The following is a 26,839-nucleotide window of genomic DNA, read 5'->3' as shown; positions in this document are numbered from 1 at the left end:
AGCTTCCAGTGCACTTTCAGATGGAGTAATGGATGTTAATAAATGCTCATTTCTCCTGAGAGAAAGATTTTATAGCTTTACCTTTATCTTTTAAAACAGAAGCCAGATTTATGCCTCATTTGGAAATTAACAATGGGGATAGGTCAATGAGTGTCTGTTTAAACTCATCGTTTTGCGTCAGATCAAAATATTAATAAACCATGTCATTGTCTGACCTATGGTTTAAAGCACAAGTGAGAAGGTTTGCGCTGAGTAATTCCCAGAACGACAAATGAATGATGTGTTTAGGCATCGGCTTGTTTACCTGCGTCCACTGAATCCAGCTGTACACTGGCACTTTCCAGTGACATGGTCGCACAGGCCGCCATTGCGACAGGAACAGTCTTTACTACAGTTGGTGCCGTATTTGCCCAGAGGGCACGGCTGAGCGCAGACCAAACCCTTTAAAGGACAAGACTATATAAATACCACAGGAGAAACTCTGAACGCAAACAGTCAAAGTCTGCAGATATGTATGCAACTACTGTCAAATACACTGACACTGTATGGCACCCATGGTATATATCAAATTTAAATATAGCATGATCTGGGAAAGAGGTATTATATGGCCATAAAAACAATAATAAAAACACTAATTACAACAACATTTGCATCATTCATTTTAGGCTTTACTAACTGTGTAGTAATTGAAGCACAAGGATGTTGTAAAAGCAATTATTTTTTTATCATGGGGTTTTTTTCTACACTGCAAAAATGTAATTTCTGACAATAAAAGAAGAAACATATTTATCAAGGGTTGTGTAAAAGATTATCATCCAACATAACTTAAAAATGCATAGAAAAATATTCTTTTTTTTCTTTTATGAAGAAACACAAAGGTAGTCTTAAACATAAGCCCAATGACATTCAATGATTGTCTTCTCTGAGGCATTTCTCTTTTATTACATTTTGCTCTTTTTGTGACCTACCGTCCAACCAGCAGGGCAGGAGCAGTCTCCAGTAATGTGGTGACATGTTCCTCCATTTTGACAGGGGCAACGCTGCTCACACTGCGGTCCATGGCTGCCGGAGGGGCACCGCTCCCCGCAGCTGCCACCACACACGTCAGGCATCAAATCCCGTAATGTACGGCAATATTTTGTCTCAGAAAGCAGCAAAGAAGCAAGTGTGTTTTTGGTACTCACAAAGCTCCTGTGTATCCTGATGCACAGATGCACTCCCCTGTTTCATGGTCACACGTGGCACCGTTGAGACACTGGCAGGGCAGCAAGCACCCCTTGCCATAGTAACCATTCTCACACAAGTCCTCGCAACGCCACCCCTGGTACCCATCAGTGCACACACAAGCCCCTGTTATAGGGTTACACTTAGCCCCATTTCGGCACTGGCAACGATTACTGCAGTGAGGTCCCCAGAAGTCACTCTCACAGCCTGAGGGCACAAAAATAAAAGGGATTAAAAAGGTCAAATATCAAAACAATTAAAAAATATATATATAATCTATTTGTTCTTGAAATCACAGTGGTCATTTTAAAGAAAGAAAAGTAATTAAATTATTCATTAATATTCTCCTTAAAAGATTAAATAGCTCATTATAAATAATAAATGTCAAGAAATGAATCTACTCAACCAGTTTTTATTTCAAGTTCAACTTCTGTAATTATATTCTAATAAATACAAGCGTGAAAAGCCTGGTTTTTATCTTATGTTTTACATAAAAACATAAGATCTATGATATGTGTGCATATAAGGAATTATATGCTTGAATTGAAGCTAAAATTTTATCCACGTATTTGTGGATAAAATTTCAGTTCAGCTTAGTGAGGACTTTAATTTATATGTTAGGCCTCTGTGTTTCACCTCATTTAAGCTTGACCAGCTTACTTTTACTTTGCTTTATATGCAATTAATTGGAGTATCAAACTCCAATCCTTAAAACTGTGACACTACACTTAAGTTTCTATTGTAGACTATCAGAATAAACAGAGCTATGAAATAACTTTATTAAAAACCATTTCTTCCATGACAACTTTGTAATTCATCCTGACTACAAGGAAGTGAAAGAGAGCAAAAGGTTTGGCAGAAAGAAATGCAAAGTAGAATTTATTACATGTGTCTAGTAGAAATGGTGGTCCTCTTAGAAATCTCAGAAGTTGGGAAATGTTCCATATTATTTAGAGAATACACACAAAGGTGGTTTTCCTAGCCATGCTAACTGCTAATGTAAGATGCTGGACAACTTAATGCAAGTTTTGTAATCAATTGTCTCTGCTTAAAATAGTCAGAAAACCCTATTTTACAGAGACTGTTTTCAGATACACACCGCATACCTTCAGATCTGCTCTCAATATAAATAAATAAAAACTAACATATGTTCAATGCTATTTTTTTGTCTTATTAAAACAAGCTTGCTGCAGAATTACAGTTCCTGCAGAGTGGCTGGAATTGGACAAAATGTGTCCAATTCCTACTGTCAACCTGTCCAGGGTGTACCCCGCCTCTCACCCAATGATTGTTGGAGGTGGCCACTATCCCCCCTGTGACCATGCAAGGACAAGACAATGGATGGAAGACCCATTCCATTCAAAGCGTTTTAAAAAACAGAAATCAGCAACAATATTGTGACCAGTGCATCCCTGCTTACTGACTGACAGTGCGGAAACGTTTAGCCAGAATTAACACCTAGATGAGGCCACAGTCGAGTATATGGTCCATGACAACTATGCAAAGTGTTTGGAAGTGTAAGCACCAGTAAACAGCAAAAATTGTCCATCTGCCTGTAAAACGATTAAGCTATAATAAGGCGTTATGTAGAGCTCACTGACATTGCCTAATAGTACATGAGGGAATGCTGTAAAACAAACTCCTTCCACCGGGAATTGGTCTGTTTACAAAAACTCAATAAAATCTATAACTCCAAGCAAACTACTAATTTTCAAGGTTAAATGAGCAACGGCCTCCTTAGTGATGAACAATCAGCTCTGAGATGGGTTTGAGGACAGTGCTCACTCCCACCAGGGTAATTGCTCTTTTGAGAAGCTCTATGATTTACGTGATTGTTCTAGCTTTATGTCTCTCCATCAGTAGCCGCATTACCAGCAATGTATTGCTTCACATAGAAGCCCAGCTTGAAATCCTAACCAGCACAACAGAGAGAGAAGCAAATACTCAATCATCGATTCCCACATCATTGCAGCCTCAGTTGTAAATGTAAAGACACTTCTCCCCACCTCCTCGTATGCTCGCTTTGCCAAAGCTGTGATCAGTCAGAGTAGGAGCCTAATGAACCCTCTTTCATGGAAGGCACTGAAGCCTGTTTTTTCCAGGTACACAGCAGGACGATGATCAACCCTTCCCTGATGCGGACAGGTCCGCTCCGAAGGGGGTCTCTAAACACCGGGCAAGTGCAGTTTTACTTCAGCCGGCTGGACAGACCAGAGGCTGCATTACAAGGCTCACACTGATTTTGATCTAATCTGCTCCTGGCCTGCATTTTGCCATGAATGAGCTCCCTGAAGGCTGAGCTGCTGCCACGCAAACGACCCTGGCACATTAAATCTGAGGTGTGTTTGGGCAGTTGTGGAAATGGATGAGCAGCTTAGCTGCAATTCTGTTTAGCGGTCTATAAGCACTCATCAGTGTTCCCTAAGCACATCAGAAAAATAGGCAGGCCACATAACTAGAGGCATCATGACTAATGTTCTCAACCCAAATCTGGATCACAATAACATTGAGGGGCATTTTGTACTCTCACATATACAATGCCTTGCAAAAGTAGATTCTCTATATTTCGTCTCTTTGTTCCAAAACAGACAAAAGTTAGAAGGAATTGTGAAGGAAAAGTAAAATAACACACGTATTTTGAAACGTTTAATAAATAACAATTTGGAACAAGTGGTTTGAGTTCATATTTAACTCTCTTTACTACCCCTAAACAAAATACAGTTCAAAAGTCACTTTGAACAGTGTGCAACTTACAAACACCTTATTGAAAACTAACGGGTCAAGGATAAGGTTGTTGAGAAATTTAAAATAGGTTCAGGTTAGAAAATAGTATTGTAAGACTGACAATCTCACTAAGTACTGTCTCATGTGTGGGCCAAATGCAAACCCGTCAAAGCTGACAGGTTAGGCATAGGGAGTAGTAATAAGAAAAGCAGCCAAGAGGCCCACAGTAACTGTGGTGGAGTGGCAGAGTTCCAAACTCAGCTGTGACAATCTGTGGACAGGGCAGCTGTTGGTCTTGATTCTACGAATTTGGCCTGCAGTCTGTCAAAAGTAAAAGCAAGAATAACAAGAACAGGTTTTTTTGTTGTTGTTTTTTTTTTGAAGAAAATCATTCCTCACGGCTGCTCGTGAACTTTTACAGGGCGACGATCGAGAGCGTCCTCTGCCTCAACGTGACTGTGTGGTATGGTGGCTGCACAGCACTGGAGAGGAAACAACTGACACGGGTGGTGAGAACAGCACAAGGCATTGTGGGATGCCCCCTCCCGGACCTGGACTCTATTTACATGGGCCGGGTCAAGAAGAGAGCTGGATCCATAGCCATGGATTCCAGCCACCCGGGCCACAGACTGTTTGTGCCGCTGCCATCAGGCAAGCGGTTCAGGAATATACGGACTACAACAAACAGACTGAGAAACAGTTTCTTCCCCACAGCCGTCAGAGCCATTACTCCCTGCCGCCCCCTCCCACACATATCATAACCTCACATACCCCCCACCCCACACACAGCCATTGCACTTGCACTGTCACATCATCTGCACTTTACCATAATTGGACCTGCTGCTTCTTCTTTGGTGTGGTTGAGTGCCTTTAGTTAATTTCAGTTGTATATATTATTATTGTGTGTTTGTTTATTTAATATTGTATATTTTGACTTTTTGCACGGGAGTTGCAATAGAAATTTCGTTGAATCCTGTTCAATGACAATAAATGCTATTCTATTCTATTCTATTCTATTCTATTCTATTCTATTCTATTAACTGTGTGGTGTTTGCACTTTGACACTAGCCATGTGGGGGACAAACCAAATGTGAAAATTAAAACTGAACTAATTGGCCTATTTGCAAAATTGTACTTGCAGCAGAAAACTAACATTGCGCATAAAACACACTCTCTCTATGGGGAACATTAGGTTAGCAGCGCCATGCTGTGGGGCTAATTTCCTTTAGCAGAGAGAAGGAAACTGGTCAAAGTTGGTGGGAAGAACAATGGAGCTCTATCTATGGTGCAATCCTGCAAGAAACCTGATAGCAAACACCTTAAAACAGTAATGGAGGTCCTAATACAGATGTTTACATGCAAAATGATTACCGTCTCTTTGAACAATGGGCAGAGCTTTGGAGACCTCTGATAGGTTAATTGACATATTTGAGTTAGTTGGAGGAATAATTGCCTCCGATTAACTCATGGATGTATTTAATGTCACAGCTGAAACACACTGGTTTCTGGTTTGGCGTGATTGGAAAGTCGAAAGAAATCAGCCAAGATATAAAAAAAAAAAAAAAAAGATTTGTGATATCTGCATCATCTATGGGAACAATTTCTAGATCAGATGCTGTATTAAACTGTTCCAAAAATATATGCAAGTAGTAATTTCACAGTAAAAGCTTCAAAAAATACTTTAATGCCACAATTTCTTCCCATATAACCCATTGCTTGACGAGCAAGTCCCAGGCGAGCAGGATCACATTACAGCCAATAGAAAGATTTTATAAGTAGACTTTGAAAACTCTGGATAAAAAAAAAAAAAAATCCAACTCATATCATCATTGTAAAATATTAAGCAAGTATAAATTTCTGAGTTGAGATAATATTATCACCTATTCAGATACTTACATACAAAGTGCTTCATTGAGTGGGCCCACCACCTTTAAAGTATTTTGATCAATTACAATGAAATATAACCACAACACCAGCTAGTAGAGAGGATTGCAAAATATCAGTCTGGAAATCTCTTTTGGTCATTCATGTTTTAAAAGCCCTTCACTGTTATGAGGACACCGGTGGCTAATACGCCGACTAACATTTGGGGTGACAGTTAAGGTGTTAAATTAAAATATCTGAATTAACAAATGCCTTGTTTGTTTTCATGAGTGTGAAATGGTTATTATAAATGCCAACTTGTACACCTAAAAACCATTTCTTATCACTGATATGTTACATGTGAATCAATTGTTTTTAATTTATTAACCTGCCGATGGACAGATGACAGATGAAAACTAGCCCTTGCTGCCATATTTACATGGTTGTCTTAATATACTCATGATGATTAATATGCATTGTCCCTTATGGAATAAACTGAAATTGGGAACGGCTCCAGAGACAGATTTTGTTTTTCTGAAATGAATGTACTTGGTTTGGTCCAAAATGTGGATGCTTGTGCCATTCTAAATGTTGAAGTATGGGGCGGCAGTATCATGTTGTGGGGCTGTTTTGTTGCATTTGGAACTGGTACGCTCCCGAAAATAGATGGTATAATGAGAAAAGAATTATGCTTATATAAAATATACAGTGTCTTGAAAAAGCATGAGAAATATACAGTAGCTACAAAATAAGTACAAGAAATATATAATGCTGTATAAAAGAAATAGAGAGCTGTATAAAAGTACAATAAATATGCTGTGCCTTGCCAAAGCAACATTTATAAACATCAGCCAATAAATTGGACACATATTGGTTATCCAAATGGTCAATAACCCTGAGCAAACAGCCAAAGTGGTTATAAATAATGCATTTTTTAATTATGCATTTTATTCATAAATGTCTTTAGACACCAAAAGATACTACAAGAAAAAAAAAAAACAAGAATATGACAAAAATAAACACAGATGTAGAAAAAGAAAAAACAATGACATTTACAAATGAGATTACAATGAAAACACTAACTTTAACAAGCTTTGCATTTTGAAAGAATAGTCTATCAGATATCTGGAGGTAGAGAGTTCCATAGCTGGGGAGCAGAGTGAGAAAAAACGTGGCTCTCTCATGGTGCTGAGGCAGACAGAGGGAACAGGGCAGCAGATAGAAGAGGAAGAACAGAGAGATCATGAACGCATGAATCAGTGGGTGTAGCGTGAGAGCTAAAGGATTGGAGTCAGATGAAATGAGCATGGCCAGAAGTATATGAATGCAAATATGAGCAAAGTGGCTTAAGGACAACAAAGTCAATGTTTAGCTCCTGATATTTTTCAGATCTAGTTTAGTGTCAGACCTATTTGTCCTCCTATTCTTGTCAGAAGAGGACATATTTACTGAGCCAACACTATTTTACAAAGGAAAATGGGCAGGCATATCAGTCCCCTGATGTGTAAAACTGGTAGAGACACCCAAAGACTTTCAGCTATAATCAGCAAAATGTGTCTTGCTACTTACGATTGGTAAGTTCAAATACAAAAAATAGAGTCTTCAACTTCACAGACATGCACAACTTTGTGGTGGTCTACTACATGAGCGTACCACCATCAAAACAGACAAAACAATAAAGTTTGTGCAAAGGTTTATGAGGGATGCATGGTTTTGTAGGGAACTGCATATTGCAAAAAATACAATATATAAAAAAACCAGGACAAAAGTCTTGATTTTTTTTTCTTTGAAGCCTAAACATTACCAGTGTGAGCCTTAAACCTTCTTTAGTTTACAGCTGACGGCCTCAGCACACTCCCAGCAAAACCCATTATCTCACCGCCTCTCAACTAAGCAGAGGTTCTCCAACTTTAGTCTCTCAGTCTCTCTCTTCCCAGCTCTGACAGCATTTAACTGTGATTAAGGAGTCAGAGTTCATGATGAGCTGCAGGCGGAAACACAGAGAGAGAAAGCAAAGGGATGAAACATCTCGCATCAAGGCTTCACTTCTAGAGGGTAGACCTAAATTGTGTACAGTGATAGGGACCCCTCTGGGTCCCTTGAGGTGTGTGGGCAGGAAATCCCACTCATGTCTGAATCCCGAGAAGTTGCAATCCATCCCATTAAGTGGTCTAACCTGGGTCAGTGTACCTCACCAGAGAAAACACACACCTTACAACCTGGACTATTGGTGTTGATAACAGTCAAAATGTAGATAACCTCACACACAGAGAAAAAGGTCCAATCTCAAGAAGGCGGGCCGAAATCCCCTTGGGTGTAACAAAGCAGATCATGATGAGGGCTACAGGCAGGTTGAAACTTCCAAAGAACCGGCTGAGAGAGCCATCATGGTGGTAGCTGAGCTTTGAAGTGTACTCAAGTCTCTGCATAATCAGTGGCTGGCTGCAACAGGATTAAAACCACAGAGCTTTCAGCAGCTGACTTCCTGAACTTGGCTTCTATGTTTACCACAGTTCTCCATAAGTCTCCACTGCAGAGAGCTGCCATAATCTTTGCAAGGCTAAACTGAAAATTTGTATGCAAGTCAATCTCTTTAAACAGAGAAGTTTTCTCCCCATGCTGAGTTTTGTGCTCCAATTTCTACAGCTGGATTCAAGACAAAAGAAAAACTTCAATTACGGCCCAATCACATTTAGTATAAATGGTGGCCACTTGAGGTTGCTGGTTGTGACGGCTGCTTGCTACTTTCACATCTCCAACAGGAAAAAGAAAATCGACATTACTGGAGCAGGAAAATTTGGCATACAGCCCAACCTCACTCCCTGTGGCCTGAATCACTGTCACATAACGCAGTCTGCAGACATTTGAGAGATGACTTAACAAAAGAGAAGAAAGACATAATGCCTGAGAACCCATTCCTCCACACTTACTTTAGTAGAGCTCATAGCACAGAAAAGTAGCATGACTCACTGTCTTGATTAAATTTCTTCATTTCCCTATGAAAAGAATCCAACCGTAAGTTCCAGTTCCGTAAGTACAAAGTGATTTGCTCTTTGCACTGCTAGTTTCTATTTTTTCTACTTTTCCTGTTACACATAGTAATTTTGAAATCAAGCGTCATGACGGGACATGGTGCCAACAAATTTCAAGATGAAATTGTATAGTTCAGAGAAACACTTCATTTGGGCACCTATTTTTAATATGGCAGCTGGTCAGAGGAGATGGGAAGATTAATGACTAAAGAATAACAAAAAGCCTTTAGAGGTTGTAAAAGCCTTGAGACTTTGAGAGAGATTCACTTTCCAGAAGAATGATGATACATTTGTAATCTTGTAAAATAAAATAGCTGAGAATTTTATCTTTAGGGTTAAGGAGTTATGAGTGTGCAGAAAATATTTGAATTTGTAAAAACAATTACCCAAGTTAATTTTTTTAGTATGGTCTCTTTATACATCAAAAACAAAATATTACATTCTGAACTCAAGTTCCCTCGCTTGTGTTTGAGTTTCAACTTGCAACACAATTTAGAATTTGACGTTTTTTGGTCACATGATTTGGAGACTATAGAAGAAAAATCCATAAATTTGCATAAAAATATCATTATAAAAATGGACAATCAATGAAAGCTTAATGAGATCAGCCCAATCTAATGTGTGTCTCATTAATCTAATGTAGTGAAACAATTCAGCACTGATTCTGGTTTTTGATCACCTGGAATTGTGGACCCCACATGAACCAATACATCTTGTAGCAAATGCATGGAGTCTCGCTAAACAACTTTTAACTTTTGCGATTTGCACTTGAAAACACATTTTTTTTCTATTCACATACATTTTTAAATTATGCTTCATGGCTAGACACGGTACCAACAAATCACTACCTAGGATAACATTCCAAAGACACATGGTTCCTTTTGACACTGTTCTTTTTTTTATTAAAAGCTTTTTCTTGAACAGAACTGAAACAATTTCCCTGCAATTTAACGGTCACAAACTACCCACTGCTCTGCTTTTTCTAACACTGGAGTTATTCAATAAAAGCCTGACTCACATTAAGCTATTCATCCCACCTTCCTAACTCAATGATGCAGAGAAAGAGAGTGAAAAGCAGACAGGTTTTATTCAGGGTCTAGAGAGAAGAAGATGATTGTTGTGTAAAGTGAGGAGTTTGCACTTAGTGATAGATGTCTCCAAGTATTGTGAAAAACTGAGGCTGTAAAAGCTGCCAATAAGTGAGGAGAAAAGCCAGAGTCCCCCTTTCTATTCTGCTGACGTCTGAAAAACAGTTATTTATTAGTCCTCAGAAAAGCAAGTAAAAACTAAAAGATGCATTCACAAGAGTTTGACAAACGGGATGCTAAACATGCTGTGGAAAAAGAAAGCCCCGCTGCCAATAGTCATGTGGGTCATTCTGGTGAATTGGAATAACAACCTTGTACAGCGTCTGCTGTTGGGCGTGTCTTCTGTCCTGCCCTAATTCATCTTAGCCGACCGAGGCTCTGTGTGTTCATATTTCCCCGGGGGGAGAAGAGCAGAGCATCAAGCTAACAAAACAACACAGCGACACTATGTTCATTTAGCTTCTTTTCCATTTACTCACCCCTTACACCACTGTGCAGTTGGCTGAAAACTAACAGCTTTTGACAGCTGCTTATTTGGAGACTCAAAACTAATGAGAGACCAATGTAATCCTTTTAGAACTATGCATTACTGATTAAAAGCTCCTGCTCAGTTGTTTATCCAGACGAGGATCTGATAATTTGTTTGTGTTCTACTAAGGATGTTAGCCTGAATCGATAAAAGTGCAGCAGGTGCCAGCTAGATCCCTCTACAGGACAGCCCTAACAGGGTTAACAGCTCCAGTGGTTGATCAAGACATACAGCGCCAGGGTCATCTTGTGCAGCATTCCAAACAAGCACTTAAAAGTGAACATACTTAAAAGGGCGTCCCTCGCTTTTTTAATAAAGTTGGTCGCACTGAGCAGTAATGCAGGTAGGCTAGAAAAAGATTCTTTGCCTCAGAGCAGTATAAACCAGTCAGTTGTTCAAGAGAACCTCTCACGGCTCATGAAATTCTCTGGATCAGCAAATTGTTACACAGCCCACGGCTCCTTCCAATTAATTATTTATCCTTCACCCTGTCCTGCGGAAAACAAAACCCTTGCTCTGTGTGCCACAAGACAAAAGCAATAAAGAGGAATCAGAGCTGAGGTGGGGGCTCATATACCCAAACATGCATAGGTGATCCAAGAACAAGCATAACAATATGGATCAAACAGTCATTGTGAGTGGAAGTACACTGAAAAAAACTGATTAGCTTACTGTTCAGAGTACATTTTTTCTTGTGAATAATGTTAAAGAAAACTCAGTCAGATAGTTTCAGTTGTGTAACAAAAGGTTTGTTTTGGCTATAAATAATCAATAAGTGCCACAGGCAGTTAGTTTCTTTTTTTTTTTTTTTACTTGACCTTTTATTTATACAGGGTAAATGTCATTGAGAAACCTAATTCTTATTTTCAACAGCGACCCGGTACAATGTTGTACAAAATCAAAGAAGTTCTATACGAAGTGCATTCAGTGCCAAAACGTGTCAGATAATTAAATACAAAACTATGGTTAAGAAACAAGCCTAACATTGTAGCCCATTGTTGTTTTCTCAATATTTTTTAAAAATTATATTTTATTTTTTGTTCTGCTCGGCGTTGTTAACTTGTTCTTAATTAATGTCCTCAAAATAAGGTTCGCATTGAGGACTTTTTAAAAAGAGGTATTTACTAACACCTCTACAGTACTAAATGTGAATATATCACAAAAACTGGTATTGTGAAACCACAATTAGTCTTTTTCTAAAGCAATTATTCAACCAATATTGTCATCATAGACATCAAATTTTATTTGATATCTGTTGGGCATGTTTAGTGTGCTATAGTATATAAATATATAAAACACAGACAGGAAACACTCAATTTATACAACATCATGATGACATCATTACGTCGTCACATGACTCCCTCCTGGCGCGTTTTAATACGGAAATATCTTTGCTTGAATATCTGAACCAGGAAAATGTTTGATTGTTTGTCCTGTGTGTCTCTGTGTTGCCCTGCTACAAGCTGGCGACCTGTCCTGGGTAACCCCACCTCTCACCCAGAATATTAGCTGGAGATAGGCACCAGCACCCCTCCTGACCCAACTAGAGACAAGGGTGTAAGAAAATGAATGAATGGATGGATGGAAAATTTCTGACACTGAAAATTATTTGATAGGATGAGTAACTGAGGCAGGAACATTGCCTGTGCAACCATGATGAACTGCGGCAGTTTATGCTGAGACCAAAAAGTAAGTTACGGCGGATGTGTGGATGTTTTTCTTGCATGGGATGTATGGATGTGTGTGTGTGTGTGTGCTGTTTGTCGGCACGGACTTTACTGTAGGTCTGCGTTCCCACTCGTGATGGCTCCTCCATCACACCAACTACTCTCCAATTTTGCACTTTAGCTAAAGGATGCATTTTTTGTTCATTTTTCACTCTAACAGATGTGTTTGTTGCAAAGTTTTCTGTTTTGGGAAAACTGGAACTGAAGGTGATTGCATGTAGTTTCTCTGATAATCCCAGCTTGCAAAATGTTTGTGTGTGCTCAGCAGAAAGCAAAGCTTTATTTCACTGGTTTACAAGTGTCTACTGAGAACACACTTTCATAATAAAATTTTATTAAATAAAGGTGGGAATTCAGAATAACACTGAGTGAAACAAAAAAAAATCAAGATGAGATTTTGTGTGTCCCAATACTAAGACCTTCAGGTGTGTTTTCCATCATCAGTAAAATCAAATCACAATCTTTTACCCAGCACTCAATTTCACTGTGAGAGCAAGCCTGTGAGTGGGAGCTTTTGTTGTTACTTAACTATTCTAAATGGAGATTTTTTATTTTTTTACTAGGCTTAATTTGCAGAAGTGGTCCTAAAAATGAAGTACTAAACAAGAGAAAGTTTCAGCTGTTAAATGTGTATACATGGTAGCAATTAGTGCAACTTTTTATGACTTATGTGGTTACATCTGTGGTTACTCTGCAGCACGGACACAATCCGACTCTATTTACTAACACCTCTACATGAACATAGATTGATTCATGTGTCTTTGAGTCTGTAACTGCTAAAATTAGGCTAATGTTTCAAAGGTTTACAGCTTTTGTATAATTTTTTTATTTTTTCAACTTTATCCGACCTTGGATAGCTATGCACAGTGTTGAGCCACAGAGATAATAGTAGGCTGCAAAAGCAGGTTGTGATGGTGCACTCTCAAACCACAAAAATCATCTGCACAGCATGCTGAGCTATACAAACAACATAACAGCCTGCAGCTGTAAGGGCAAACCCTGTTGTGTTGCACATTTAGTGTCACAACAGGGAAGCTTTAAATGCAGTGAGTCTCACAAAACTGACCATTATGTACAAATTACTAACACTTATCACTTACACAGGTATGCACTGATTATTGTTATATGATAACATAGTAGTTGTATTTAGTCCCTAACAATTTTACACTTTAATTTTTGTTGTCACTCCCACATAATTAGAAGGCTTTCAAAAAAAGGAAATGCAGAGGTACATCCAATCACTGTCTGATTTAAATAGTAATTAATTTTTCAGAGGAAAGAAAAAACTGCTTCACAGATGTTCACTGATGCTGTGTGGCATCAGAATATTTAATTTGACTTACAAATTTTCCAAAAACCTCCCAATACACACACCTATCATAAAATTCTGATAGATGACGAATATTTTTTTTAAATACATTTTAATTCATTCATTTAGTCAAATAACCAACTGATCAATGATTAGAAAAAATCTGTTCCAAATTTAAAAGCAAGTAGTTTGTTATGTTGCACATAGGTGACCCATTAAGGTGCTTATAATTCCTCTCCCCAAGAAGATCATGCATGGGCAAACTGCAACTGTTCCCATTCAATTCATTTTATTGGACTCAATGTCATAAGCATTGTCATGAGCTTTTTCTGTCCCTGCATATCACTATTTTCAGATTTCTCTAAAATCTGTTTACAGTTGACACTTTGACCTGTGCGCGAAAGTGCGCTTGCCAGTCATGCTGTTCGTGTCTCTGTGTGTTGGCTTTGTGTGCTGTTGGGGGCCTGGTCGTGTACCTCAGAATTTTTGTATGTCAGTGCAGATCTTACCCAACGCCTGACACTCAACCCAGACGACAAACTTGGAAGGTTCTCTTGCAGAGCAGGCACTATATGAGGGCTCATTTTCGGAGAATACTGCACTAATGTGCAGGTCAAGTGCAAAACCCACATCGCTTGATAGGCTTGTGCGTGTCTAACTCAAACGTTGAAAAAAACTTGACTAAACTCAGCCATTACTTTCCTGCGACAATCAGCAGGAGCAATTTCCCTATTCCTGGTACACAAGCAAAGATACAAAAATACAAAAGAAGCTCAGGTTTGTTTTTGTTTTCTAGGCCTGTTCTGTTGAATAATGATATATTCAAGCAAGCGCTTTCTCAATAACTGTTAAATATGTTTTAACAGTTATTACATTGACTACAGCAATTCTTAAAAGACCGGTGAGCAATCTTTAATATGCCTGACCTGCCAATTCCAAATTTGGAAGATACCTTTTTTTTTTTTTTTTTTTGCTAAATATTGCAAAAATGTTGCTAAGGTAGCAACAGCAGGGTGATTGTTGTTAATCGTGCACATGCATCCATATAAGATAAGATTAGTTTCACATGTAAGTTTCGGTGAGTAGCTATTTGTTTGCTTGTCACTAGTTATGCCTCATGTAAGAGGATGGATTAAGGGGTACTCTATATGTTTAAAACTACAGCCTCTTGTAGCCTAAGATCTGAAAAAGCAAAAGAATGACAAGGCTCTGTTTTTATTGTTTCTCAGTATAGTCAAGCTATTCAGGATTGAAAGTCAGACTTGCAAAAACAATACTGACTTATGTTGAGACAAAAAAGGACCTAGCCATTTAAAAATGCTCTAAGAAAGTGAAATTCAGAAAAAATGAAATACATTTGTATTAAAAGTAAAACAAACTAAATAAAACAGAAACACGTCATGTAAAGAGAATGATGTAAATTTCTTTGAAAAAAACATAAACAAAGCTAAAAAGAGATTTCTGTGATATTTTGCAATTAAAATAATTTCCAACGGGATTTTAAACATAACATATTGTCAATGTAGTTACTCATTTTTTAATTACTTTCGCCATTTGTTCAGATTTTTACACAGCAGTTCTGCAGTGGAGAAAACAATGCTTGAAAAGCAGCGCTGAGCAACTTGTTTTCTGATATGTCAGTTTGATTATTCTATTAAGCTGTGCATGCAATGAAACTACAGAGGCTGGAGCCAAATCACCAGAACCTATTGACCGACACAGTTGCATGAGTAAAATGCAATGGACGTTGTTATTTCTTGCTTATACCCTTGACATTCCCATCGGTGCGTTGTGTAAGCAAAACAATGCTTGTCAGTTCTAACAGCAAACCTGGGATATTGTGTATTTAAGATGTTACAGCAGATGGATACGTCCCTCAATGTAAACACTAAAACATGATTTAGCTTGAAGAAAGCCAATCAGTGGGCCCACTAAATTAATCCCAACAATACAGAAACTCGTATGCACAGTGAAACATGAGGATAATTGCTTTTTAATGAACTCACATTATGCAAATGCCCATTATGAAGCTATTAATCTTTGGGAGTGTTTCTACCTGCCTGACCACAACTAATGCCAAAAAACTGTTGGATAATACACACAAAACATAATAAAATAGAAGAAGAATCTTTGATTTCTTTGCTCTTACTTAATTGTAGACTATGAGCTGAATAAAGAAAATTCATCAGGTGTTCAGCGCATGTTCAGAGTGTTCCTCTGACTGATTTTAACTAATACATGTTTGATTTTAAATGTTTGAATTTTCAAATAGAATTAAAAAAACTGGAGGATTACAACTACAAAAGACTGCTTCTTCCAAAACAGGATTTTATCATCTTGAAACAAAACAAACCTCAAAAATGTTAATACTTATGGATGCCAATAAGTTTTGAAAAATTTTTACACCATCAGTTTTATTCTCAATTTTTTAAAAAGAAGTCTTTGATCATTTACATGGAAATAACCAATAATTGATGGTTGTGGAATAGTGCTGTATGTAAAATGTGTGTGTGACAAACAAATTTAAAATTTGAGATGTCTGTGAGAAAATATAACTATTATTTATGATTACAACAACCCTTTTTAGGGGGATGTGTCAGCTGAGCACAGCTCCTTGATGGGCCACCCTGCTTTTCTTCTGTGTTCAAGAATCAAGGCCTCTGAGGAAGCAGATATTTGGCTAAAGCCCATTGATCTTTTGTGCCTTCAGCATGACCCATCCAGTGCAGGTTATTGAAGACAATCAATGGGCATCAATGGTGCACAACCCCTCAGTGTTCCCAGTATGTCTTCAGTCACACAGCCGGTTTGTCTCGTCGACTTGCCATCTGTAAACCCAGCTCAGGGCACAATGTTAGTCATTCCTAACACTATTATGTTACAGCCCCACTGTCACAAGAAAACTCATTGGAATAATAGTGATGAGTTGATTGAAACCACCCCACCACTTCATTCCCTCTGAAAATCTCACAAAGAGCCCAACTTGTACACAAACCATCCCTTTAAAGGACGTTTGTTTCTGAGGCCTTATTTATTACTTCACCTGTTGCCGGTTTTTCTGTTACGTTCACCAACTTTGGAAATCCTGTCAAAGTACTGCAATTGGTTTTTCATGTGAAGTTTTTTGCTGATTATATTCAAATATTCAGGCTTACAATAACGAGAGGGAAGTGAGTATGATCTACATTTTAGCACTGGATCGTGAAATATTCCAATTTTGCAAAAAACAGAAGTAACCCACATATTCCATTATATTCAGGCGGGAAAAAAGCAGCAGCTTTGGGTGGATAAAACGCTGGTGCAATGTGAAGGGACGGAAACTAGAAAACATCTCTTGCAGCCTATGATTAACAAGGGAAAAACTGTAGATTAAGAGGTTTTGTTTTTCATCATCTCTTCAGGACAATACAGACCACTGGGAGATTTCTCCCCATGCCAAAAAAAAAAAAAAAGGATGGGCATGAAGCAGAGAAGAAAAGCGGAAATCCAGGAGTTCTTCTCAAATGAAGTGCTGGCTCTGAGAGCAGAGTTATTATCCCAGTCTCTGAAACTCGTGAGGCACATGAATTATTCTCCCCGATTTTCAAAGTCAAAGTGGAGTAGAAAGTATACAACAGCAACTTAGGGTGGATTGTGGGTGAGCAAGTGGGAGAAAGGCAGAGAGAGATGCCATGCTTATATTTAAGAGGCAGCTAAGACATGAATCAATCTCAGAAAAGCAGGGTCAGCAAAGGTCATGAATGCATCATTTCAGTCCACACAACATTAACTTTTAAAATATCTAAAATTAGACAGATTTAATCATCGGTCACTTTTGATTAAAGAGGACAAACAAAGGGGGGTGATGCTGGTGGTGGGGGGAATCCTTTAAAAACCTTATTTAAGAGTCAGTGAAAGGACTACTGATATTGATCCACAGACCTTAACCCTCTTTTTGTTCTGTTGTGGAGGGCAATTTTGTCATTCATGCTACCCAATGCCTGCAAACTGACATAGGAGTGAGACCTGGAATCATAATATGTGCCCATGTTTAAAATGGAAGGCTGTAAAAATCACACAGTGTCACGTTTTCATGCAAATCCAATTTCTCAGGGGGTACTCAATGCTTTGAGGATGCGAGTGCCTGAACCAGTAAGTCAGCAGTTTCTGTCTTTCATCCATCAAAACTCAATTGAAAGGTATTAATGAAGCGCATGCCACAGGACATGATGAACTTGTACAGGTTTGCCATCCCGCTCACATTTAATTTTAAATTAGGTGAAGACATAGACTTTTTTACTGCTTTTATTTCACCTTTATAATTAATTTGTGATCATGTTCTGCAGGATACAGACTGAATCTTTAAAAAATTAATCTCTCTGTAATCCAACGATTACATTTCCTTTGGTCCTTATCATCCAGATGCCTTTTTTGTCAGTGTTTAGATCTTTAGCTATATCTCTGTCTTCCACTCACTATTGGTCAGATATGCGATCGTGTCTCTGTGTTTTGTCCTTTTCTTTTTCCTGTGTGGCAAAAGTCACCATTTTAATTGAATTTCTTGGCTTTTAATGGCTGTTACTCCAATCAGAGATGAGGAGCATTGTTTATCTCAAGTCCGGTGGAATTAGCTGAGGGTATTTGTGTAAATGTTAATGTAGAAGGTATTCTGAAAAATCGAAACTAGGGCTTTTCTAAATAAACTAGTCAAATCTGCTTACATCACTTCATTAACACGGCTGAGGTGAACCATTTCTGAAAATACACTGCGACAATCACGTTCCACAATAGCTTATTAGAATTATTTGCAGAGGTCTGTGACTTTATAAAATAATAATTACATGATTTTCTCCATTTCATCTTTGAAGAATTAGTGTTTTTACTTTACAAGTGTGCACACCCTATAAGTTATACCAGTCACAAACTGTGGTGACAAAGGGCTGCAGTAAAAGTAAGTAAGTTGAAGAAAACCTGAGTATCTTACTCAAACATCATGCAATATAACCTTCGAGAGGGTGGCATGACTGCAGGCAAGGCAGAACAAAGTAGAATGCAAACTACAACCCCAAATACCCCAGGGCCTGGAGGCAAATTTGATTAAAAGTTTGTTTTTCTTCACTCTCAACAAACAGAGGAGCTCGTCGATGCGGCACTGACAGTTAATTGGACTTGGCAGGGCCACGAGTTCATTCGTCAGCATTGTGTGGGGCTTGCCTGGGAGGAGCAGGACAATCGATGTCCCTGAGGACGGCTTGTAATCACTGCAACACTCCAATGAAGTCCAGGGTTAAACATCAGGAGATTGCAGGTGCACCAGAGGATCTAAGAAAGACTGCTAATATGCTCCCTTTCCCAAAGCAGACCAAGGACACTGCAACACAAACCCCAAACTGATATGGTGATCCTCAAGTAAAGGGCACCCTCAGGAGACTGTTTTTACAAAAATTATCATAATTTCAAGGTTCGAAGGTATTATCACCTAAGACTTTTGACAAACACAATAGAACATGGGAAGGTTTTTAACATATATGTTGAGAATTTTTATCCAGGGAGACGGTATTTAATTTGAAATTTACAAAGAAAAACAATATTTTACTGTTCTTGATTTGATTTATGATGACTATCACAATTGTTCATTTTTGTTCCAAGGCAGAAAAGGACATGTACTTCAAACAAATGAAGCTCAGACAGCTTTTGGATGCAGACAATACTATAAAACTTTCTATGACAGGCTATGACATATTTAGCTGGAAATATTAAAAAGACCACTGCATGAAAGCTGTACTCAGAGATGCAATGTATACTGCGCATACACATTCACACACACCACTGCTTCAGAATTTTAAAAGTGCCACTCAGTGATTATTCTCTTGCTAATAAAAAAATGCTTTTAGTGTGTCTAATGACAGTCCAGCCTATTTTCTGCTGGTAACTACTAGATCTATTGGAGCACAATTGTATTACCTGTTTTTGGACTTTCAGCCCAAGATGGTCAAGGAACTATTGATAAAACAAAACCAGATGGTAACATTATGGAAAGTTTACATACATTTTCCAGGTATGACAAAGCGCCTTAGTTTACGCCTTTGTGCAAATACATGAAATATGATTACATAAACACTTTAAAGAATAAGTCTTCATGAAAGCATTACACAAGTCAAAAAACACAGCCACTGGTTTCATGCTTTCAAAACAGTAATTTATAAATAAGCTTTTTTCAACAAACTTTTTTTCTAGAAAATTTGTGAAGTAAATCCTTGACAGTCACAGCTAGTAGTGAGATAAATGCAAAGTTACTATCCACTAAAACAATAGGTTGTTTCAAATTATTAAGCAAATTAGACAAAAACACAAAATAAGCCAAAATACAGCATAAATGCCCACCAAATAAGTTTCATGTAAATGTGTTAATGATGCAGAATATTGTCACTTCTTTCCATCTTGTTTATTGTAGCACAACTCTCTGATAAGGTTGCATTAGCTACTTGTCTCGTCTGAAATCTGCTGCTAATTCGCTTGCCAAGTTTGTCTCTGCTATTCTTTTAAATTATAGTTACCCCAGTGGGGCTAATGACAGTGTGTCTCTTATTTTCCATGCAATCACTTTCAAAAGTTTATGTTTTGGTAATAACAGGAAAACACTGCTACCTGAGTGTTTTCTTGTGCAAATTTTAGCTGTCGAACACTCAACCATGGAGTTTTATTGTAATGTGTTTGAATGTTGAAACAATTACACTAGGACAAAGATGTGTACAAGAAACTTTGGAATAAAAAAAACGGTTAGTGCTTTAAAAAGTTAATTGGATGACCTTTTCTCAGGACAGATCCTCGAACATATGAAGTCTTGTGTTTCAATTTTCAGCTCTTTCGTGTCTCAACATGTCTTGATGAAAGATACTAAACCATTCTTGTGCTAATCAATATGTTTTATATTTTCCTTTTCTTTATATTAGCATGTACTTTTACCTCCTTAGGGCAGAACCAGCCAAAAGTCTAAATTTGTGTGCAGTTCTTGAATACTACCCTCAGGAGATTTCAGCTTGGGTTGAAAATCATAGCTGTTTCAGTGGAAGTAATTGCAACAATATTATTAATATTAATAATAATAACCGCAATAACAATAATGATAATATAACAATAAACAAACAGGATCCTTATTCTCTGATTTAGCTATGCTTGATTTCATTCCAAGAAAACTGAGTCTGCATTTTAGATATGAACAAATGGTTCTTTTATACAACTTCATTATATATTTTAAACAGAAAATAAACCTCCACAGTCACACTTGACAAGAAAGGTGCTAAATCAGCAGAATATCAATGCAGAATATGAGAACTGATATGTATGGTTGCAAAAAAGTCAAATTTTAAAAATCACAAAGGAAAAAGTTCAATTCTCAATTCTAAATCTTCTTTTTTGGATGGGTGGAAAAAGATTAGATTAAAAACAAATTGGAAAAAATTAATCTCAAAAAATAGCTTTTCATTCCATTCCTCATTTTAACAATTCACTGATCTTAGCGGATACACGTGCTGTATTAGAAAACAATCCCCATCTTTAGCTTCAACATTGCATAAAACCTCAGTTGGAAAATTAGAATGGGAAGGAAACCTCCACTGGAATAAGAGAAAACATAAACTAACCAGGACAAAAACAAACAAACAAACAAAAAACAGGACAATCTTCTAAAAAGGAAGCAGAGTGCATGAAATACAGTTGATTAAATAAGCCTTTTTTTTCTTTTTATTGTATTATGCAGCTGTGACTCAGTGAAGAAATAGGTAGACTCCATAATTTAAATTATACTTTAAATCTTATGTCAACACAAAAGATGTAGGAATCACTTTTTTTTTACTGCTTGACATTTAAAACATTTGTTTTCTAAGACTGGTTCACTTTTGACTATCCACGTCTATATTTTTCTATAAATATTGTTTAAAATGATCTCAATCAGGCTGATAAATAATAGGTGTGTTCAAATGAGTTAGGATTTTGTGAATGTGTCTTGCTTGTGTATTTTGCACATACCATACATAATGTTACTTAATCAGTTGGGAAGAGAAGACGTCCAATAATGGGTTCAAAATTCTATTCCATGTGGCGATTGCCTAAATGATGGCTTCAGCTCGCTAAATTTACCTCAAAAGATAGAAAAACTAAATAGTAGCTGGATGACTTGTTGGAAAAGTTTGTTCTCAGAAATTTCACACGAACAAATATTACAAGTAAAGTTTCTAAAACATTTTGAAGTAGTTTTACAAGCTGCTCTGTTAATGTATTTAACTGTGGCTAAAATACACTGAAGTGTGAAAAGGCCATCTATATGAATTACTTAGGAAAATCAAAAGAATCGCTAGAAATAAACTTTATAAATACTTCAGTGGAGCACAAATCAAGCATGACTTACAGACTGTGAAAACAGCTTTGTTCTACATTAGTATTCAGGCGATAGCTTATCTCTCTAAACTGTTATCATAGCATTTCAGCTATTTTAGACACACTGACCTTCTCTTAAGGACATAAGATAAGGCTTTTTAATGTCCTTATTAAATCAAGCCATCTAAGCAGGCTCTCTGAAGCCTGTTTCAGGAGTCCATAACTTCCTCACACAGGCTAATAATAAGAAACACAGTGATAATGACCAGTAGCTCTGTATTTTTTGTGGTCTTATGAACATAATCACAATATGCAGTGAGATCCACCAGTTTTCAGTATTTTATGTAAAAACAACATACATGAACTTACAAAAAGCCACATGCATCTTTTTAAGCAGTCTCCCAAAGGTAATGGAGCAGTGAGTTCTTGAGGAATAATAAATCCTGCTTAATGGGATGCTGCAAAAAATGTTTTAGAGCCAAGCAAAGTCAGTCTGCATATTTTGCCAACGAGGCCATATGCACAGAAAATATTATAGAGACATATGAGGCATGTCGTTCTCAGACAAAAACCCCATTAGGACTGTGATTGTCAGGAAAAATCATTTTTGTAAAGCAGTGTTAAATATATTATGGACACTGGTGTGGGTGCATGAGTGTGTGTCATCAGCGGTTAAGACAGCTGTCATCTTCGGTGTGTATGTTTTATTTTATCTGTTAAACTCAATATCAGTCAGCTGAAGTCTCGGCATGGTGATGTACACCACTCATCAGTCACTATGAGAGCTGCAAAGAATGCTCAGACAGGCAGGCTGAGGCAGATCATGAAACTTTAAACTGGCAGAAGCACAGTCATGACATTCACTTTGTTCAATCTACTCTGCTTAACAGAAGATGTTTTTGAAAAGCGAACAGTGAGATTAAATGATTTTGTCTTACACTGGCTACGGACTATTCAAACTCCCAATTTGAAATAAGTTCAAATTATGTATCCTGTTGGCAAATTCCAGACCAGCATTTTTCACTTGTAAACAAATGATCCTTTCCAAAACAAATGTAGGTGAAAACGTATGCATGAAACTGCAAATTTTACATCTTAAATAAGATAAATCATCTTGCCACTCTTTCATTTTTCAAAGATTGGGGGAATGGTAAATGACTGTACTTGTATTGCGCTTTATCAAGTTCACAGGATCCCAAAGTGCTTCACACTACATTCATTCATTCACACACATATTCACACACTGATAGTGGAAAGCTACTGGACTGTAGCTACAGGTGAAAGAAGTGAGGCTGCCACTGGGCTTCTAACCACCTCCAATTGGCAAGGTGAGTTGAGTGTCTTGTCCAAGAATAAAACAACAGAAAGATGGAGCGTGGGCTCAAACCAGCAACCCACCAATTACGAGACAAATTCCTATCACTGTCATAAAAAAAATAATAATTTGGGGCCTTCTGTGGTGGCGCAGGGGGTTACCGCGCCCCACGTTTGGAGTCCTTAGTCCTCAACGCGGACGTCACGGGTTTGACTCCCGGTCCCAGAGACCTTTGCCGCATGTCTTTCCCCCTCTTCTCGCCATCTTTCCTGTTTGCCTACTGTCAAAAATAGGAGCCACGAGCGCCGCAAAAACTCTTCGGAGAAAAGAAAAATAATTCAGTTTTAAATAATTCTTTTCTTGGGAGGAAAAATATGCATCATGCAAAAATAAAAGAAATTTTAGCATTGAATAACTTTTCTGATATCAAAAGGCAAAAATAAGATATAGGTATGATGTGAAAAAGTTTGAACAGCTTTTTTTAACAAGCCAGATGCAGTTATGAAGTCATTGCATTAATTGGGATTTATTTAAAACGATAAGCTTTTGCAAGCATCTTAAGGAAGGCACAAGTGGTGGACTAAAATACATTTTAACAACACTAGTAGGAAAGGATTCTTCTAGATAAAGACATAAGAAAAACTGAACTTAAAATGATCTATCCAACGAGCAACTGCATTTGAATTTATGTAGACCAAAGGAAACATTCATTTATAGCCAATGATACACTTTGTATTGTGATTTATTGATGCATGGAATAATTTAAAATGCCTCAACTTTGTGGTGTACAATGAAAAAAAATAAAAAACTTGCACTCCTCGAAAGCCCAATGCAGTACACTTAGACACACAAAAGCATGTCAGGGGAGTACACACACACGCATACACACATGCAGAGGCATACACAAAGGCAACAGCAGCTATAGATTGGTCCATTTCCTCCCCCCTTGAGAGAAATACCATTGCCTGGATACTTTGATCTACCAAAATGAACGAGGCAGTTGGCATTGACTGCTACAAGCAGCAAGAAACCCATTCAGAATGATAAACTTAGAGTATTCATAGTTCTCCCCAAAGTGTCTCTTTATGTGCTTATATAACCAGAAATTCAATTGATGTAGACTTCCTTTTCAACAGCTGACGTGAAGATGGAGGCTCACTCTCCTTGTTTTTTTTTTTTTGTTTTGTTTTGTTTTTTCTCTTATGGAGGCTATGTCTAAAAGAAAACACTCACATAAACACTGTATTTGTCTGTCGGTTATCTTGATGAAGAGAGACGTTCTGAGAGCAAAGTTAAGTGACATTTAGACTGATGTGTCAAGTAAGAGTACATCTGTGTGCGTCTCTGTCACCACCAATGCTGATTTAGACTTTGGGAGTTTGACAGCAGTGCATGTCAATGTCCCGCAGCAGTGGAATTGGAGAGGAAGCATCTGGCTCAGATGAATCTTGAGAGTAATGTGTGAATACCTTTTGTGAAGCTTCATAAGGGAGTTTTTTAAGCCAAAATCAAGCTTTACATTGTCATTTCCGGTAGATTACCCTTTCATATTAATTCACTGACCCTACATCAACTGAACAATGTCAGATAACACGCCTTGAAAACAGTATTCAAACTTTACTTTAACTTTTTCACATTTTGTCACGTTGCAGCCACAAACTGCAATGTGTCTTAGTGGAATTTACTGTGATAAATCTAGCAAAGAGCCACATCATTGTGAAAGGATTAAATGTTTTAGATCTCCTTCTTTCTTTTCCTTTTGTTTAAGTAAAACAGACATATGTATTTAGTCCCCCTGAATCACTTCTTTGCAGAATCACTTTTCACTAAAATTATAGCTAGAAGTTTTTTAAAAAAAAAATATGTCTCTACAATCTTTCGTGTCTACCAACTGAAAATGTTGCCCATTTTTTCTTTGCAAAATAGGTAAAACTCAGTCAAGCTCTGATGAACATCAATTTTCAAGACTTGCCACAGGTTTAATTGGGTTTAAATTGAGACAATTGAGCCTACTACCCAATACCAGGACAGGGTGTTAATTTTCAACCCACCTCACCATAAAGTCCTATTGAAATAAGATATTTCTTTTACAAAAGAGAGCTGGCCAAGTCAGTCACACAAATTAAAGCTATGTAAAAGAAAAAAATACACGACAAAAAAAAACAGTCATGAGGCAACTCAAACACAGCAATCTCTCAAGAAAAACAATGACATTTCTCCTTCACTGCATTTTGTTAGGATATCATAAGAGTGAATTGTGAATGTAATTGTAGTGTAATAATATTAATAATATATAATTGAATTTAGGGAATCTTGGGAAACTGTTTCACAACCTAACCTTGCTTTTACTTTAAACTGCGCTGTCTGCTGTGTTCCTTGGTGTTCATGATATTGTTTAGTGATTTATTTCTATTTTCAAGAAATGGCTTTCTTTTTATCATTGTTTGAAGTCAAATTGTTGTCTTGGCAGCACATTCTGCTACCTAAGACTATTTGCAGCTCCTTCAGACTGAGCTCGGGCTTCTTGACTGCGTCTTTGATTGTCTTCATACCCACCTTGTCAGTTTTAAGGAGACAGCCAGGTCTTTGTACCTGCATGTGGTATTTTTATTTACCAATCAGATGACTTCTTTAAGAAATTGGTTGAAATATATTTTATTGGGGGTGACATATTAATGAGGATTATATAGATTTTTATTTCAGCCCCCAAAAATGTATTTGTGAGCCCTATGTTCTTTTTCTTCCACTTCACAATTGATCTTTTGCAAAACCCTGCCCCCACACAGTCATTGTCCAATTAAGCGTGAGCTACTGTACTTATTACATGAACAACTCAATAATAAGCACTGCTTCAGGCTGTAACATGGCACTATATCAACCAGTTCAAAGAGAATAAATGTAGCTTCAAATATAGCCTGTCATTACTGACTGACCTCCACCTGTATCATTGCAACTCCACATTTTGGAATCTAACAAAACAAATTGTTTATTGCAGCCTCAACACTGAAAACTTTGCTTTTTAATTAACATAAAACAAGAAGAATGTAGCCTCCCACCTGGTGCAATAGCCCATAAAAATGCATTCATGGGCCACATTTATCAGTTAATCACGTGTACAGCGCACACACAGTGGCTGTGGCTGTATCTGAATACACTGAGAAGGAATATGTTACCACATGCACCGTGGCCAACCAAACACAGACTATTAAGTGTGATAGATTTCTTTTAAGAGCAGCAGGGATGCTTTGTGGTTTACAAATCTCAAGTGTTCCAGAGGCTTTTCAGGTGATTATCTTCACACTATTGATTGTTATAAATTCTGCAAACATTTCTTCTTCAACAGATGCAAGAGAAACCAGTGTAGAGAAAAGAATGAAGCATTACATGTTACAGCCATATTTATGAACATATCTGTGCCTTGGGAACATGTTGTTTTGTGATGGAGACACGATATTTAGAGCTTTATTTTTTTCAAGTGATGGCACTTATCGCTAAATATGCCTTGTGTATGCAGCATCTATCTTTATCACTCTCCTTATTTGAAAACTGTAATTACTGTGGTATAAAGTGACCTTGTGAAACACACTCATAGGCAGTATTGAATCTCTAAGGACTAAAAAGAAGCCTGCAATGAAAGCATAAAGGGACTAAGTTATTTCTCAGCAACTGCAAA

At 37.6% G+C, this 26,839-nt stretch overlaps 1 protein-coding gene across 1 annotated transcript in view; it reads right to left on the bottom strand.

The window, feature by feature from the left end:
* Positions 1-26,839, bottom strand: part of megf11 (multiple EGF-like-domains 11) — a 104,133-nt gene that overhangs the window by 37,786 nt on the left and 39,508 nt on the right. The window contains exons 7-9 of the mRNA XM_055037483.1: positions 1,185-1,431; positions 969-1,089; positions 305-441 (exon numbers count right to left, since the gene is read on the bottom strand). Of these exons, the coding sequence (XP_054893458.1) occupies positions 305-441; positions 969-1,089; positions 1,185-1,431 (505 nt within the window). The remainder of the gene's footprint in view (positions 1-304; positions 442-968; positions 1,090-1,184; positions 1,432-26,839) is intronic.

Source organism: Poeciliopsis prolifica, unplaced genomic scaffold, assembly GCF_027474105.1.
Source record: "Poeciliopsis prolifica strain line A6 unplaced genomic scaffold, Auburn_PproV2 SCAFFOLD001, whole genome shotgun sequence".
NCBI classification, from domain to species: domain Eukaryota; kingdom Metazoa; phylum Chordata; class Actinopteri; order Cyprinodontiformes; family Poeciliidae; genus Poeciliopsis; species Poeciliopsis prolifica.
The sequence above is the reverse complement of the archived record's forward strand: the minus strand, read 5'-3'. Positions and strand labels throughout refer to the sequence as shown.